The sequence below is a fragment of the Hipposideros armiger genome, unplaced genomic scaffold (assembly GCF_001890085.2).
Source record: "Hipposideros armiger isolate ML-2016 unplaced genomic scaffold, ASM189008v1 scaffold_128, whole genome shotgun sequence".
Lineage (NCBI taxonomy): Eukaryota > Metazoa > Chordata > Mammalia > Chiroptera > Hipposideridae > Hipposideros > Hipposideros armiger.
Window position 1 is genome coordinate 2,332,015 of NW_017731478.1, and position 17,660 is coordinate 2,349,674.

Sequence of the window (17,660 nt, forward strand, 5' to 3'; positions counted from 1 at the left end):
CCGCATGCCCAGGCCCCCTCCCCTCCCCACCATTATCAACAGTCTGTACCTGATGGTGCATTTGTTACAACTGATGAACCTACGCAGACACGTCACAATCAGCCAAAGTCCATAGTTAACATTAGCGTTTACTCTTGGTCTTGTACATTCTGTGGGTTTAGACAAATGTATAATGGTGTGTATCCTCCATTATAATATCATATATGGTATTTTCAGTTTATTTTTCAAAATAGAAAGGAAATATTATGGCATCCTTTTGGCTTCTCTCCCTTTCGATAGCAGTCAACATCTGAATGAGTTTCTGGGCCTGGGGGGTGGGGGGGTGAAGATAAGAAGCTAGCTAGCTTTGTTAGGAAAAGAACGTAAAATGGGTCTTCACATCTGATGACAAGAATTCTGTCCTGTAGCAAGGGAACAAAAGGCAGGCACACCTCTGCAGTTGTGAAGATAACCCCACTCTCATCTCCCAGAGGTGGGATGGGAGTTAACTCATGCAGATGAACACGAGAGGAGTGACACACTGCCTTTTCATGGTGTTTTGAATACCCAGGTGTGGTCTGTGATGCATCAGTAGTAGTGGTATGAAGTGTTCACATTTTATGTACAAAACACATCCAGATCGATTCGAAGCAACGGCCTTATCTACCAGCTATAATAATAATAATAATGCCTTGAGGAGATGAAATCAGCTGATGCTGCACCGATTATGAAGCCCTTCCCTTTTGGATATAAAAACATTCTAATTCTCCAGAGTCATGTGATCTCCTGTGTCTTACTAGCTAACATTTCTCTACCTCACTTTAGCGAACCAGAGTCAGGTGCTTGTTGGATTTTCTTCCCTTTGTTTGGCAAGGTTTTATGAAGTGGGATCACTAGATTGCTGAACTCCTCTGCTGAACGTTTATGAGATAATATAAATCGTATCCCCTTTGCGTAGAACCTTAGTAGCAGATCAGTAATTCTGTCTCTGTGTGCCATATTGCGGTTTATGAGTGTGTTTTCTAAAGCCTTATTGAGGGTATTTATCAGCCTGCACACGTGTGATTCCTGCGTGCTGGCGCATCAGCCCAGCTCACGGGTAGAATTCATAGCAAACCAACCCCAAAGAGAGCATTTTGGTTATAGTTGATATTTCTTATCGTTAAATTTTTGTTACTGTTCTTATTATTGTTCTCTAAAGGTATTTTCAGTGTCAACCCAAATACGGCCTGTTTGCTCCTGTCCACAAAGTGACCAAGATTGGCTTCCCGTCCACTACGCCAGCCAAAGCCAAGGCCGCTGCTGTGCGGCGAGTGATGGCGACCACGCCCGCCAGCCTGAAGCGCAGCCCTTCTGCCTCCTCCCTCAGCTCCATGAGCTCGGTGGCCTCGTCCGTGAGCAGCAAGCCCAGTCGGACAGGATTAGTAAGCCCCCTTCCTTACTGCATGCCTCTACTCCCCGGCATGGGGCGTGCCCGCGGTCTGCACCTGCTTTGCTCTAAGACATGCGAAGTCGCCCCGTGCCCTGGTACTGAATTGTAGTCATAGCTTGTGGGCATCCTTACAGGTTTCACAAAATAAAACCCTAGCAAGCACACAAGTTTTAAAATAGTTTTTAACAGCCCCTTTTGGATGCTTAAGGCTTTAAGATGCACAGTTGTTGGTGAATCTGTAGTAACTACTGCTTACTGCTTAGTCCAACATACGGGATAATTTCTTTTCTCTGCAATTACTTTGGTGCAAGAATGACAGGAAATTTGGGGAGATCCTTTTCCTCAAGGACGTAGCTCTTTCTCTTTGACTTCAGACAATTTTAGGAACTAAAGTATTTTGAGAAAAGCCAAGCTCTTAGAATTTTAGTGTTATGTTAATATAGTCTAACCCACTGAAAGCAGTCGTGTCAATATTCCTGTCTCAGAGGGGGACTTCCCAGGCTGGAAAGGATGCTGGGAAGAGCCACGTTTTGTTTTGTCTTCTCTTTCCATCTCCCACCCTCTCTTCCTCTCACTTAGCTTTTCCCACTCAAATCAGTAAAAATAGAGTCATCAGAACTAGAATAGGCAGCATCTCATTCTGTTGTTAACGTGGTGTTTTATTAGGGTCAAAGCAATGTCTTTCTGGCTTTATCCCCTGCCCTTAAGTTTATTTACTTGAAGCAACGCAGACACTGTTTAAATTTGAAATGGCAGCATAAGATTGAACTCCAGACTGAATTCGGGATCTCTCCATTATGATGATGAACTAGAGACAGGAGTTAGAATGTTAAGTGGTGTGATGGGGAGTAAGACCCTCGATCTCAGTTTGCCTTCTTTCCATTGATGTCGCAAGGAGAGGGAAGGTGGAGGAATCTGTCGTTAAGATGGGGGTGGTGCTCCTCGCCAGCCCGCTGCACTTCCCTCCTCTTCTCTTCAGGGAAAATATTATAAAAGCCTGCTTGGATGATCGTGTTTTGCATATGAAAAGAAAATCATCTTCAACAGAAAAATTACAAATGAACTTCATGGAAAAGTTGACAAGAACAATGAAAGGGAGGTAAAGAAACTCCCGTTTGGACAGAGCTTTATTCACGGGGCTCAGCAAACTCTAATATGGACGTCTAGTCGGTTTGCTAATCCTGGACAGTTCCACAGAAGTGTAGCCATAACTTAGCTTTGGAAAGACATGGAGTTGTCAGAAGGAATGCATGACCATCTGAGGAAGGAGTGAAGAAATCAAGTCACGGTAGTCAAGCTGCTGAGTTATTAAAGTCCATCATGTGGGCTGAGGCATGAGGAAGCGATTCTGTTCTTTCTTTAACTAGCCTGGGAATTTAAACTTTTTAAATTTCCAGTTACTCCTGGAGATAGATACACACACACACTCATGTATATATAATGAATCCATGGATAAGCCTCTGATAACTTCCTGAAGGACTTAAGAAAGAATGTTCACGTGTCCAGACCACCAGATATCTGTAAGATTATCGTCTTGGACCAGTCCAGAGGTCAAGAAGGCAGGACTGAGTATTCTCAAGCATGTGCTTTTTAATAGAACTCTTAGCTTTTTTCTTTCGAACACTCTGGGTATTGCCTAGTTGTATTTCAGGCAGCAAACCCTAAGACCCTTGAATAAATATCGCTTACTTGTAGCCAAAGCCTGTTGAAACTGAATTGCCTCAAGCTAGCAGTTTGCATGGTGTCCAACAGGTGTTGCTGTGTTCCCCTTGCAATTTAAAAATATTTCACAGTGCCCTGTGAATTTGCCGCAGCGCACAGGGCTGTCTCTGCTCAAGGTTTGGGAACCTCAGATTTATTTGGGAAGAAATGTTAGTATGGGAAAATATAAGCTAACCATACATGCAATGAAGTTGGAAAGTCAAGGTCAGATGGTAAAAGAACAGGAATTTTCTCCCCTCCCCAATATGTTTAAGTAATTCAAGAAATTTCACTAAATAGAAACTGCAGAAGGGTTTGACTGAATTTCTTTACTCGCAATGTTATCAGATTGCCTAACTCTTAATTAATGACGGAACCTCACCCTCAGTCTGCATCCTGGACGAGGGCTCAGATGCACTGATGACGAGCAGAGCATTCAAGCAGCAAATGAGGCTCTGATTGCAGAAGATGAAGTCAAGGCCGCAGTCCTCTAGAGCTAGTGAGCTCTGCGAAAGGGCCTTGGACAAACGCTTGCCAAGGGATGAAGGCTTTTCTTAACTACCATTCCTTGAGGCCTGGCTTGGAAGACTATTAGTCAACTTGCCCAGTTACCTGTTAACATTTAATAGGAGGTTCTTTTCTGTGTTTTTATATGACTCTAGCCTCAAGATGTTGGGATTGGGGTTGTGAAACAGCAAAGAATGACAGACAACAGATCTGAAACCGTTTCTTCTCCACCCCGCACCCCCGCCAGTCTTTCTTCTTCACTTCTGTCCTCCCATGTCCCTCTCCATCCCCCCTTTTTTCTCCCTCCTTTCACCTTCTGCTTCTCTTGCTTCATAAATTTCTCTTTCCCCTCTTCTCTGTCCTTTTTCTTCCTTTCTCTTATGTGTGTACTTGCCCAGACATACGCACGCACCCTCACCCTCTCCCAGACACTTTTGAAGCTGATGCTGTTTTCCTCTTAATCTTATCATTATAAATATCTCTGGAAATAGGGATTTAGGTCCTCCAGGCTGGAGTTCTGGGTGAGCGCGCCTCTTCCTTTCATTTTGAAAGAAAGATGAAGAAGATCCTGACAAAGATCCAGCTATTTTATCAGTTGAAGGAAGGGCGACCTCTTGGTTACTTAATGGTGTTCAGAAGCTTAAGAAGTTGAAAAAAGTCTCAACTTCAAGTCTAAAGATCGCAAGATTGGTTAAAATGTTCTAACAAGAAGATAGCTATTAATGAAGCTCAGGCCGAAATGGAGTTAGAGAAACTTGTTAAAATGGGTTCTGTGGAATTTTGTAGATGGCCTGTCAACTGCCTTCAGGGTATCTTTGACTTGAGCCACTGAGTCTCCTTCTAAACATCTTCCTGAGTGTTCTATGACATCTTTACTTATATGTGTTCTTTGTGAAATGTACAGACAGGAGCCACTTGCTGTTTTGTTTTCCTAACGAAAAGCCTTTCCCAGTAATTGTCAGGCCTGTGAGCGGGGTGGCACTTTTGCTTTGCTGAGGAGACGCCCGCTGTGCATGCATCGCTCCCTCCTGAGTCCCTCATGGCATCATCGCCCTTTACTTCTTTAACTTTCCTTTGCAGTTGACCGAAACCTCCTCCCGTTATGCCAGGAAGATCTCCGGGACCACTGCCCTCCAGGAGGCCCTGAAGGAGAAGCAGCAGCACATTGAGCAGCTGCTGGCTGAACGGGACCTAGAGAGGGCAGAGGTGGCCAAGGCCACGAGCCACGTGGGGGAAATAGAGCAGGAGCTAGCTCTGGCCCGGGACGGACACGACCAGGTGAAGTCTGGCGCTGACCTTGTTGTGGAGATGGTGACGGGTTCTAAGCTGACCTTGTTGTGGAGATGGTGACGGGTTTTAAATTGAGGGAGGAGGCTAGGAGCCGGGGAGCTAGTCTTGGGAGCATCGAAAATGAGTATCAGTGTCTTTGCTGGGCTTGTTTGAAAGCTGTGGTCTGTGTTGCAGTTCACATCATCATAAAGATGGAGTTTTGTTCTTCTTGAGTCTACTTAGCCTTCTGGTCTTTACGTCCAGGTCTTTTGGCCTATCTGTGTTAGGTGAGCTTGTTTACTAGGACTTTACCTGTGATGACAACTTCTGTTTCGTAGATTATCCTTTGTATGAGTTTCAGCTTCCCAACAGATGAGAGTTGTTTTAACATTGCCCCCTGTTGCTTCAATGGTGTGGTTTCCATCATCTAACTCCAGGAATGCTGCCGAGAATAACCTGTTAAAGATCATAGAACACACTTTAATGTGAAAAGGTTTAGAGTAACACCAGCCCACAGTGGTACCACTTAGCCGTAGCATTCTGGAGGCATCCCTGGGCCTGTCTGGGTCAGAAAGGGGCTGCTTATTCACCGACCTCCTTGCCTTCCCCAGCATGTCCTGGAGTTGGAGGCCAAGATGGACCAGCTGCGAACAATGGTGGAAGCTGCTGACAGGGAGAAGGTGGAGCTTCTCAACCAACTTGAAGAAGAGAAAAGGTGATCCCAAACTGTTCCTAGTGCAGTGTGGCCTTCTCCTTGTAAACCACCTTTCGCGTTAACAGCCTGTGGGTGTCAACCCCTAGAACCAAAGGAATGACCGTGCTTAGCGGACACTGACATCGTCACACTGTGAGGAGGTTTGCTTTGATTTGACTTTTTGAGAAGCTGGGGATCACCTAGACACGGCCTGATGGACTTAACAGCTGTTTAGTGAGTGCCTACTGTGTGAACCGTCTTCTTGAAGATGGCCTTGGTCATGTTGCAGAGTTAATTCAAACCCAGCCCCCACCTGGAGCCATTCCTGGTGTGACAATTTTCTAGGTCCAAGTCACCCAGTATTTACGAAACACCTTGCATGTAGCTAATGAAATTGGATTTTGTCCGGTGGGTGATATAAGGTCCCTGTCCTTGAGAAACTCAGTACCTTATTAGGAAAACAAAACTCTCATGTGCAGCAATTAGAGAATTACCCCAGCCAGGAGTGCTAAATTGTGTGAGACAGAGAAAGCACGTTTGGTTCTTATAAAAGGTTTTTTAGGCGGTTCACAAACAAGATCTCTGAAAACGAAGTGTCATCATGGAAATGATTTGCCCATCTCTGGTTATGGGATGTTTGTCCTCTGTTGCATTTAATGTCATCTTTTGTCATTTCTGATATCGACTTAATTCACTAGTTATCTAGTGTAACTGCACTCAGGATGGCCCTAAGCACTGCTGTGGGAAGGGGACGTGGTGGAGGTGTAATACAGCCTCTTACCAAGGAAGTTACCATCTCACTGGAGGCAGAAACACTGTAGGTAGGAAATTCTCCTCGCATCCTAAATATGGCTACCAGGAAGCGAGAGACAGTGACAGGTCCTTCTAGGCCTTTCTGAGTACCGAGGCACTAGTACTATTTGCTTCTGTTCTTTTTTTTTGAAGATTTTTACTGGGGAATCGGGGAAGGGGAACAGACAAGTTGCTGTCCTTTTGTTCTTCAGTCTAGTTGTGGAGAACGTTGCTTCACTGGCCCATGTTTGTATCATCATTGTGCTCTTCCCGGGTGAGGCAGATTGGTCGCTGGCCTCTGGACGGCCACTCACAGCGGCTCTTGGCAGCTCATGCCGGCTGCCGGCCACTCACGCTGGCTGCCAGCCACTCACGGTAGCTATGACAGCCCACTGCAGCAGGGGCTGCAGCCTACACCGTTGCTGGCGACTCACGGCAGCCCAGCTCCAGGTCGAGCTGTTGTTCACCGTCTTAGCTGTAGAGGGCAGTGTCACTGGCCCTCATATGTGGGATCCCAACTGGGGCCCTGCTGCTCAGAGCTGGCGTCCCAGGCCAACTCCTAACCAACGTGCCACTTGGCCGGCCCCATTTGCTTCTGTTCTTAATTCAGCTCTTGCTCTGCTGACTGCGGGGCAGCAGAAATGTACTTTAGGAATACCATGTTTCATTGACTTTGTGATGGAATTGATTGAAACCCACACCCAATACCACAGATTGTAAAATGTGAAACAGTGTGCACTTTAGAAGCAAAGAGGTAGAATTCATGATGGCTTCTCCCCCAGAGCGTTACAGCCTTACTCTCCAAGTCTCGGAACAGGTGCTAGTGTTGTCCAGGGATCTTGGCATGGGTAGTCTGCTCTCCTCACTCTAATGTAGCTCATGTGGGGTGGTATAAAGAGACTGGTTTTCTGTGCCACCTTCCCCTGTGGTGGTGTTGGAAAGTAGAAATTACAGACTTGCCTTCCCAAACCTGTTTCTGTGGCAAGCAGGCCGTTTCCCTTTAGGCTGCTTGTCTTTTTTTTTTTTTTTTTTTTAAAGTTTTTTTTTGGGGAGGGTAGTGTCACTGGCCCTCATATGTGGGATCCAAACCGGGGCCCTCTGGCATCCCAAGCCAGTTCTTAACCAATGCGCCAGTCAGCTGGCCCTCTATGTGCCTGTTTTTATGCCAGTGCCATACTGTTTTGATTACTGTAGCCTTGTAGTACGTTTTAATGTCTGGAAGCATGATCCCCCCCGACTTTGTTCTTATTTCTCAGGATTGCTGTGGCTATTCAGGGTCTTTTTTTGGTTCCATATAAATTTTAGNTTGCTTCACTGGCCCAAGTTGGCACCATCATTGCGCTCTTCCTGGGCGAGGCAGATCAGTTGCCGGCTTCTGGATGGCTACTCACGCTGGCTGCTGGCTACACACAGTAGCCCATGGCAACCCACTGCAGCAGGGGCTGCAGCCTACGCCTTCGCTGGCGACTCACAGCAACCCAGCGCTAGGTTGAGCTGTCTTAGCTGTAGAGGGGCAGTGTCACTGGCCCTCATATGTGGGATCCGAACCGGGGCCCTCTGGCGTCCCAAGCCAGTTCTTAACCAATGCGCCAGTCAGCCGACTCAGCCAGCCCTAGGCTGGTCTTGTCTTGATTGGATTCACTCTGATGGTCCTGACCAAGGGAACTGTTGGTTTTTCTCAGCTCTTACCTCAGGCCTTCTGGAATCAGTACCTGGATAAAACGGAGTTTCCTAAATAGAGTAAAGCTCTTAGATTTATAAACCAGAGGCCTCAAGATGCATTTATTTTCTGTCTCCCTAAGGTACTTCTTTCCACCATCATCTACTAAATTCACCAGGGTATTGACTGTATATATCTATGTGTGTGTATAATATTTTTTTTTTGCGGGGGTGGGGTAAAGCAGATGTGTTTCTTTGTTACTTTCTTAAATGCTTTGTTTCCATTTTGTTTCACAGGAAGGTTGAGGACCTTCAGTTCCGGGTTGAGGAAGAATCAATTACTAAAGGAGATCTTGAGGTAAAACCCCTCCAGCTCTCTAAAGCTTTTATGGGCACCAGTGTTCAGAAGTGTGGGGGACATCGTTGTGCCAGCTGATACGTGTGGCCAGAGCAGGCAGCAGAGGGAGTGGCAAGAGCCCCAGTGTCCGGCCAGGCTGGGCTGTGGGCATGGCTCTCAGCAAAAGTGATGGAGCCATCCTTGGGCTGTGATTGTGCTTGCTGTCCCACCTCTGGGGCGCAGGGAAACTTTCACTACTCTTCTTGGGTTTCAAAATTCAAAACCTTGAATTGGAGTTAATTGAGTCATAAATCTGGCAGCATGTCCTAAGTGAGACTCTATGTGTTCCTCTGATGACCAGAAATGGCATTTTTAAGGAAATTTTTTTTCTATAGAATAGCCCAAAGCAAAGCTTTTTGCTTTATCTCAGCTTTGCTTTTCAATTGAGCAGGATAAACCTTTTATAACCCTACAAAAGAAATACATATATATTCTAGTAGTTGATTTGTTTAAAAAAGCAATTACCAGAAAAAGAAAAACGAGAGCAATTTATATTTTAACTTCTTTTACTTCCATGGCATATTTTAAATTCATAGAGTCCTTGACCATTAAGTTCCTAATCTCTTAACAATTATCCGTATTAGTTTTTTAATTGGACACCAGAATTACAAATGGTTTTGATGCTTTTCAAAGCACTGCTAGATATATGACAAATACAAATTACTAATTTTTCAAATTATGCAGATCTTTGGTACTTTAATCAATTTTAGTAAAAATTGCACTTGTCTGTGAAGTTCTCAGAATATACATTTTTGCTACCATTACAATTTTAGAGTCTATTGACTGCCCACACCATGCTTAAGTTTCAAAGGCCCTTCCAAATGGGAATTCTAATTTCTTTGGAAATAAATATATCTTTACAGTAAACAAAGAGTAAGGAAAACATTTTTGGAGTTTTAGTTTTATAGGGCCCAGGATTTAATAGATTATTAATTTAATAGATATCTTCTTCACTCATTTCATGTACAGTCACATTCCTTTAGTTGACTTTTGTGTTATTCTCATCCATTTAAATATACCCCAAAGTCTCATTAGAATTTTCATATCATCATCTAATTCACATGAAACATAGCCTAGGGTGTTTGGGGAGGGACAGGTTAAAATATTTGCATCAGCACTGGGTTAGTATAGTCTGTCTGGTAAACTTACTTGGAATTAATCAGTTATTTTGAAACCCTAACACATTTTGAACTTTAGTTGAATCTCTCTTTTGTTGTTAATTTTTTATTTTTTTACTGATAGCAAAAGAGCCAGATTTCTGAAGATCCTGAGAATGTAAGAGGGCACTTAACTGTGTGGATATATCTCTTGTTAACACAGATCAATTACAGATTAAAATGCTTATTGATATACTCAAATACTAACTGCATAATCTGACCTTGAGATATTGACCTTAATATTTCTGTGCATGTGGCTTTCAAACCAGTTAATTTGTATCCTGAAAAATTGTGTATAATGACTAAGCTCTAAAAATCCATTTGTTTCATACATAGGCATATATATACGTTCGCTTTACAAAGAATTTTGCCGAAAACAAACAAAAAAGTTTGTCAAGGGGTCTGGCCTTTTTCACTTAATTCATGTCTTCTAATTTTAATAGAATTTTTCTGAAAGAGGTGATTGCTGGCTGAGGTGTAAAACGTATTAGATGAAGGAATTATAGAAATTCTGGGGGAAGTTTTCCCTAAGTTGTCTAATTTTATTCCCTTGAGAATAAAAGGGGATCATGAATCCTAGACTGATTGCCTTTGGTGTGAGCGCCCACTGCTGGCCAGTACCTGTTGTTGCAGCTGACTAGAAATTCAAACTAGCGTTTGTTGCTGCAGAATTTTCCATGTTTCTTAAAACTAGAGGCAAACATTCTTCAGTGAATTTATTATTTTCAAAGTGGAATTTTTCTAGCAGTACTACTAGGCATGCAGGTGTTTTTCTTTTCCTTCCTTCCTCCACTTAAGATCAAACGCCTAGTCCAAATCTTACCAAAGTGGCTCGAAAGCCTGGCTTCTTGGTGCACCCAGCCAGCTGTGATGCCAACTGAGAGAACAAAATTAAAACAAAGAATGTTTCTTCCTATCACAGCCTGGCAGCTAAAATAGACAAGTCAAGACTGAATTTTAAAACAGCCTCCGTTCTGAAGGTGTCCTTTGTGTGAAGCTACTTCAGTGATCTGGGTCTCCTTTCTCCTTCCCAAACAGGCTCCCGCTGCACCCGGTGTCAGTCTGCATGGGGTCTCCCTCCTGCCTCTCTGTGCGCTTCTCGCAGAGCCTTTGCTTCCCCTCGGTCCCTGTCCCAGGACTGTCCTCTTGGGACACTCTGTCATACTCTAAGGAAGGGATCATTTTGAAAGGAGGGTTGTCCTGTCCAGCGTAACGTTCTTCCTACAGACCGTGGCAGGGGAGTGGGTCACTAGCTTCCTTGCTGATCTCTCTTCAGAGATAGCAGTAGAGGCCCCTGCAGTCGTTTGTGTGCACACTCGCTAGGTCGGAGAGCCTGCTGCAGTCATCAGGAAGGTCTCCAAGGGGGCAGAAGATGACACTCAGTGGATATTTGCTTTTAACCTGGAAGTGGTGACCTTTCACCCACACGACACTGAACTCAGTGTCCAGAGGAGAAGAAAGGTTCTGTTGCCTTTTGCTTTTCCTCTTTAGTTTTGGAGTTCAGTTCTTGAGGCTGTGACCTCAGTTATGTGGCTCAGGAGTAAATTATTTTTCTTGTAAAAGCAGGTAAATTGAACGACTTCTGTCTAAAACACATGTGGACCAAGGGGACTATCAAGACAGTTAGGTTTTCAATGTTATTATTTTTGTTGAGTATAAGAGCTGAAACAGGTGAAGTTTTTCTTTAAGTTAGTGTCCACCTTTTAAATATTCCGTGATGGGTTATACCTGTTTATAAGCAAAGTGACCTCTTGAATACATTGAAATCCCCAGAGTACCACCGGAGTGAGTAAAGACATTTATAACGTAAAACATTCCGCCTTCTACTTAAGCTCTGCATTGCTTTCTGTTACTTTATCTAGAGTTTGTTGTCATCTTCTCATTGCCCATAATGGTCCAGACTGATAGATCTGTCCAGTTAGAACCACAAAACATTTAATACAAGTAACTAAAAGCTGCTGGGAGCAGCTCTGTCAGTAGGTTTTATCAGTTGATTATGTTGAACCTCTTGGGTAGGAGAGGTGAATGGGAAAGAGGTACATTCAGACTGATACCTAAATTATTTCAAACTGATTAAGAGTCTGCTGCACTTAAAGCTGTTAGAAAGAGATCACCTCCTGGGTTCTCCATCAGGTTCTACCAAAGTGAATATGATGGGGAATCTCGGAGGTTTTGAAACGTGGTAGGATCTTACCAGCTTTTCTTGCACGGAGCTCAAGCTCATGCTTTTGTGTTGAGTCACCATTTCTTAACCTCTGAGCTGATAAGAACTACTTCATCTTAGGATCAAGATAAAGAGCTCAGCTCTGGCCAGACTTTTCTCCCGCTCTGAGCCTCAGGGATGGAGGCTGTGGAGCATATTATTACTGAATTTTCTCTTTGTAAACCTGCCTTGCATTTTTTTTTTAATCCGGTGACAAATAGGCTTTGGCAAATCCACTGTTGGAAGGAAATTAGAGCTTTAGTGGCTCTTGGCCCGTCAGATGTGAGACTGTTGTTGCTAAGAATCTCAGATCCTTCTCACGTGTCCCAGCAAAGGCCATTGGTGTGATTTCCTGAGCTCTTGTTTCTAGGATCCCTTTGTCAGGTTTTGTATGCAACCTGCGTTCACATCAAATTGTATGCTACAGTGCAAGGATCTGCTCTAAGGGATTTACCGAACACACAAGATTTAGGACGTTACCTTTTCCATATTTAGGTGATAGCGATCATTTTGAGGGTCAGTCTACTTTTTAAAGTCACCGAGTCAGTTACATACACATTATTGTCATATAGCTGTTGTGGGGAGGAGGGAAAATGATAGTTTAGAGGAATATTAACTGTTCTAATTTGTGCTGATAAACTTCACTTATCAATATAACTTATATTTGGCTGCATGCACCTGACACTTTTCATCTTGCCTCATGTGTTTTCCATTTTTTCTTTCTCAGTACACTAGCTCATGCCCCCTGCCCATGTCATTTTGTTCGTAGTGTTCATCTTCCCCCCACCTCCTCATCTCACCTCCATCCTCTTCCCTTCTCCATTACCCTTTTTGTTCATCCTTTGGCGGAAGGTACCGGTGGCTCAGCCTGCATGCCGCTGTCTCTCCTCTTGTGCTGGCATGTCATGGTGGCACTGTTGTGTTCTCTTCCTCTTCCTTTTTACTAACAGACGCAGACCAAACTGGAGCATGCCCGCATTAAGGAGCTTGAACAGAGCCTGCTCTTTGAAAAGACCAAAGCTGACAAACTCCAGAGGGAGTTAGAAGACACTAGGGTAACGCTTTTCCCTGTTTAATGAAGCAGACCCATGCACGTGAAGGGTGGACACCTCGGGCGGTGCGCCTTGCCGTTGGCCTAAGCCTTGACCCAGTGGTTCAACTTGAGTTTGCTCTTGATACTGTTCCTGAGCTTAGACGGATGGGCAGGCACAGGCGTTTCATATCAAATCTCTTGTCAAAGGTAAAGACTCATTCCTTTGGGTAACTCAGCCAAACTCAAGACCAGAAACTCGGCAGCTGGATACACTGCAGGGACTCCACAGCTGCATTTAGGTTCTTTGTGTCAATACCTTGAAACACATTTCTCCGGTTCGCCACAAGCAGTCAATTGTCCTCTTATTCTCATAGTCCTAGTTACTGGGTTTTCTAGACAATTTTTTGTTATTGCTGTTTTGCTTTAGCTCTCTTTTTACTTCCTTTTTCCCTGGCCTCTTGGGGGAAGGGAATTGAAACATTGGTTCTTTTTAATGAGAGTTAAGGACTTTCACCCCAGCTATCTTTTTTTCCCCTGATACCTGATCTCTCTTTGCATTTTTCTCCTTTCCATCACCCAGGAGGTTAAAATCTCAGTTGTCAGGAGGGAAAAGTGTGTTGGGAACAGAATGACTTCGTACAACCCCCAGCTCACTGTGTTTGGCGCTTGGAGCCACTACATTTGTCATGTTTTTGCTGATATGTATTAAAGCACCTATATTTGTAGTGCTGACTTCATGCCAGGCACTATTCTCAGCACTTAAGAAGTATTAACTTATTCAGTCTCACCACAGCCCCAGGAGCAAGGTGGTAATGTTGTCCGCATTCCACAGCTAGGGACACTGAGGCACAGAGAGGTTACATCATTTGCCTAAGGTCACACAGCTAATAGTAAGCTGGAGCCAGGATTTGTATCTAGACTGTTTGGCTCCAGAGTCGGTGCTCTTAACCATCACAGCATGGAAATAGTTTTGTGCTGAAAGATTTAAGAAATAATCTGAGTCATTTACATATAAGAAAAGACTTATGTGTGTATATCTTTTAAATCATGAATTTGACTGTCACTAAGTTGCCGAGATCCTTAATTTTAAAATTTCAAAAATTACTCTATCTGATCAAATTTTAGTATCCTGATTTTTCTTTTGAATTATTAGTATTTTTAGAAATTTCTCTTTTTGAGAAATCATTGATTAATCTAAAAATCTAGGTAATTGAGTGATTTTTCTTCTCTAAATCATAAGTTTTTATTTTTTAAGAAGAAAGAAAAGTGTTTTCAGTCGGCCTCAAAACTAAAGATATCTTCTGTGTATTTGGTAAAAAAAAAAAAAAAAAGACTCTGGTGCTATTTCTTCATTACTGAGAGCAAAGACTTGATCTGGGAAATACAAGGGACTAATAATTAGATTGAGCGCCTTTAGTGTGACTGGCTGTTCAAGTAAGGATATTTATTTACTTCTGAACTCCTCTCCCAAATCACTTTGTCAGCAAACAACTTTGATGCTTTTTTTTTTTTTTTACTGTGGATAAGAAGACATCTATTCACAGCATGGGTTAGTCAAATATTTCAGATTCAAGCTGTTATTTTTCTATAACAAATTGGACTTCTGTTGATCCTCAGCCTTGTTTTGCCAAGTGTGAAACTAACCAGTGAGCCATAAGTTTCATACCACCTACATTCCTTCTAGGAAGCACTTCAGAATGTCTCTAAACCAATCAGTCCAGTTTATAAAGAGTATGCTTGGTGCTGTACCTGTACAGATATTAACAAGAATAAGAACGATACCTGACTTTTTATGGCCTTAAACTAATAGGAGAGGCAGATACATTGATAGCTTCGCCTGAGGGCAGGCTTTGGGAAATGGGAATGCTACATAAAGTTTAATCACACTGTTTATTATTTTCACTTATTTTTTTTACTTGGACTTTCCTCAATTTGACTGTTTTGTTATGCCTAATTAAGCACTGTTACCCTATTGGATTTATTTATGGTATAGATCTTGTAGCAATGGGGTTTATTAACATTCTGTACCTTATTTTGTGGTAACAAACTTTTGAACTATCCCCTCCATACCCCCAGAAAAAAGTATGTAAATGAATTAACATCTTTAACCTGAAGCATCTATAACTCTGAAATACAACAATTATAGTCCGCTCTGAAATATTTAATGATTATGAAGTTTTGGAAACCAAAGTGCTTTCTTTTCCTATTCTTTTGTGGACATTTTAGCCTTTATCGATATCGTAGCCTGTAGGTGGGCAGTAGAAGTAAAGGCAACATGTCCATTATTTTCTGTCCCAGTAATGACAGTGAGGGAGAGGAGTCTTCAGTCTGGAGGAGTTTTGATCCTTGAAATTTGGGGCTCACTGGTGTGTTTAAATCATTCATGTTCCCTTCTATTTCCCAGATTAGTCAAATAATTTTTATCCCTGAAGCTTCCATTTCCCACGGATTTTGTATACTAAACTGACTGCCCAACAGGTAGCAGAGGGAAATAATTTCCTAAGAATAAAAGGACACAGGTTAAGAAAGGGTTTTTCTTAGTCCTGGGGTATTTGTTTAAAAGAAGCAGGTTCCTGGGTACTATCCCAGAGCTGAAATAGAATCAAAATAATGCGTGAAAGGCTAGAGAACTGCATTGTAGACATGCATCCCAGGTGACTCTCATGCACATTAAAGTCTGAGAACCACTGGGTTAGGGGAGCCAGGTATGTACATCAAAATGCGAGCAGAATTATGCAGTCTAAAAGGAGCACTCTGTGTAGGATGCTTACATATAATCACAGGTAAGTAATCATTCTTGGCCATGTGAGGCTAATAAATTAATTCGTCATCATCCAGTTGAGGCTTCTGTTGTACAGCCGATGTAGTATTCATTGAAACATTCGATAGATAACTTTATACCTTCTATACCAGTGCTATCCAATAGAAGTATAATAATACAAGCCACACACATATACGTAATTGAAATTTTTATGGTACCCACATTAACATACTTTTTTAATAGATAAAAAGAAACAGGTGAAATTAGTAATATACTTTATTTAAACTAATGTATCCAAAATATAATTTTATCATGTAATAAGTATAAAAATTAATGAGATATTTTATGTTCTTTTTTTTCCTAAGTCTTCAAAATCTGATGCCTATTTTATACTTATAGCCCCTGTCACTCAGATAAGCCACGTTTCAAGTGCTCAGTAGCCATCTGTGGCTAATGGCTACTATACTGGACAGCACTGTTTTTTCAAATCATACCCAATAGATCAATAAGCACTTATACATCCTGCGTGAAGCGGGGTAGATAAAACAGGCAGAATAAGGAGGATTCTTTCTTCCAGCAGGCAGATATATTGGAGAACTTTGGAAGCTACTTTTTCTATTAAGTTATTATCAGTTAATGGGTACTTCCTCGATTTAAGCTTCTTTGGAGGAAAAAGAAATATTTTGGAGTGAGTTAAACTCAATATCAATTTTAGATTCCCTGAGCATTCAAAATGGTGGAAGTTTGCCAAAGATTATAGACTTGAATTGGAGCTACTGGAATTGGGCTTAAGTATCGCAACTAGAGGCAGATTTAACACATAGGCCTTCTTGGTGGCTTGACTGCTGGCTTGCAATGGGATAGTTATTAAAGATCTCCAAGGTTAAAGAAAGTTGTCAGTGATTTGTTATTTAAATGATCTCTTTTTCTTTGGACTGCTGTTAATAGGTTGCTACAGTATCAGAAAAGTCTCGTATAATGGAACTAGAAAAAGACCTAGCGTTGAGAGTACAGGAAGTAGCTGAGCTGCGAAGAAGGCTAGAGTCCAATAAGCCTGCTGGGGATGTTGATATGTCACTATCCCTTTTGCAAGAGATCAGCTCTTTGCAAGAAAAGTTAGAAGCCACCCGCACTGACCACCAGAGGGAAGTCGCTTCTCTGAAGGAGCATTTTGGAGCCCGAGAAGAAACACATCAGAAGGAGATGAAGGCTCTTCAGGCTGCCACAGAGAAGCTTTCCAAAGAGAACGAGTCCCTGAAAAGCAAGCTGGATCATGCCAATAAGGAGAACTCGGATGTGATCGCTCTGTGGAAGTCCAAGCTGGAGACGGCCATCGGGTCCCAACAGCAGGCAATGGAGGAGCTGAAGGTGTCCTTCAGCAAGGGCGTTGGGATGGAGACAGCAGAACTGGCCGAGCTGAAGACTCAAATCGAGAAAATGAGACTGGATTACCAGCACGAAATAGAGAATCTGCAGAATAAACAAGACTCGGAACGGTCGGCTCATGCCCAAGAGATAGAAGCCGTCAGGGCTAAGCTAATGAAGGTCGTTAAAGAGAAAGAGAACAGTCTGGAAGCCATCAAATCAAAACTGGACAAAGCAGAAGACCAGCATCTAGTAGAAATGGAGGACACCTTAAACAAATTACAGGAAGCTGAAATAAAGGTAAAGGAGCTAGATGTATTACAAGCCAAATGCAATGAACAAACCAAGGTTATTGATAATTTTACATCACAGCTCAAGGCTGCCGAGGAAAAGCTCTTGGATCTTGATGCACTTCAGAAAGCCAGTTCCGAAGGTAAATCGGAAATCGAGAAACTTAGACAGCAGCTTGAGGCAGCCGAGAAACAGATTAAAAATTTAGAGATTGAAAAGAATGCTGAAAGTGGCAAGGTTTGTATTGACATCCTCCATCTTTTTCTTTTCCGTTTGTTATTCTTATTTTGCATTGTACGTTATTTTTCAGTTGAAGTACCGTATTTCCCCACACACCCTGTTTCGAAAAATTGGGGGTCTAAAAACTGGGTGCGTCTTATACAGTGGTTGTAGATTTTTTTACTTGCATTTCCCGCAAGT

At 42.6% G+C, this 17,660-nt stretch overlaps 1 protein-coding gene across 15 annotated transcripts in view; it reads left to right on the forward strand.

Annotated features, from left to right (window-relative positions):
* Positions 1–17,660, forward strand: part of CLIP1 (CAP-Gly domain containing linker protein 1) — a 113,181-nt gene that overhangs the window by 52,604 nt on the left and 42,917 nt on the right. For 8 of the 15 annotated variants that reach the window (XM_019648913.1, XM_019648912.1, XM_019648898.1 and 5 more), the window contains 7 exons: positions 1,181–1,403; positions 4,700–4,897; positions 5,500–5,603; positions 8,331–8,391; positions 9,673–9,705; positions 12,741–12,845; positions 16,533–17,477. In XM_019648913.1, the coding sequence (XP_019504458.1) occupies positions 1,181–1,403; positions 4,700–4,897; positions 5,500–5,603; positions 8,331–8,391; positions 9,673–9,705; positions 12,741–12,845; positions 16,533–17,477 (1,669 nt within the window). The remainder of the gene's footprint in view (positions 1–1,180; positions 1,404–4,699; positions 4,898–5,499; positions 5,604–8,330; positions 8,392–9,672; positions 9,706–12,740; positions 12,846–16,532; positions 17,478–17,660) is intronic. The other 7 variants (XM_019648905.1, XM_019648906.1, XM_019648908.1 and 4 more) reach the window with 5 other exon arrangements.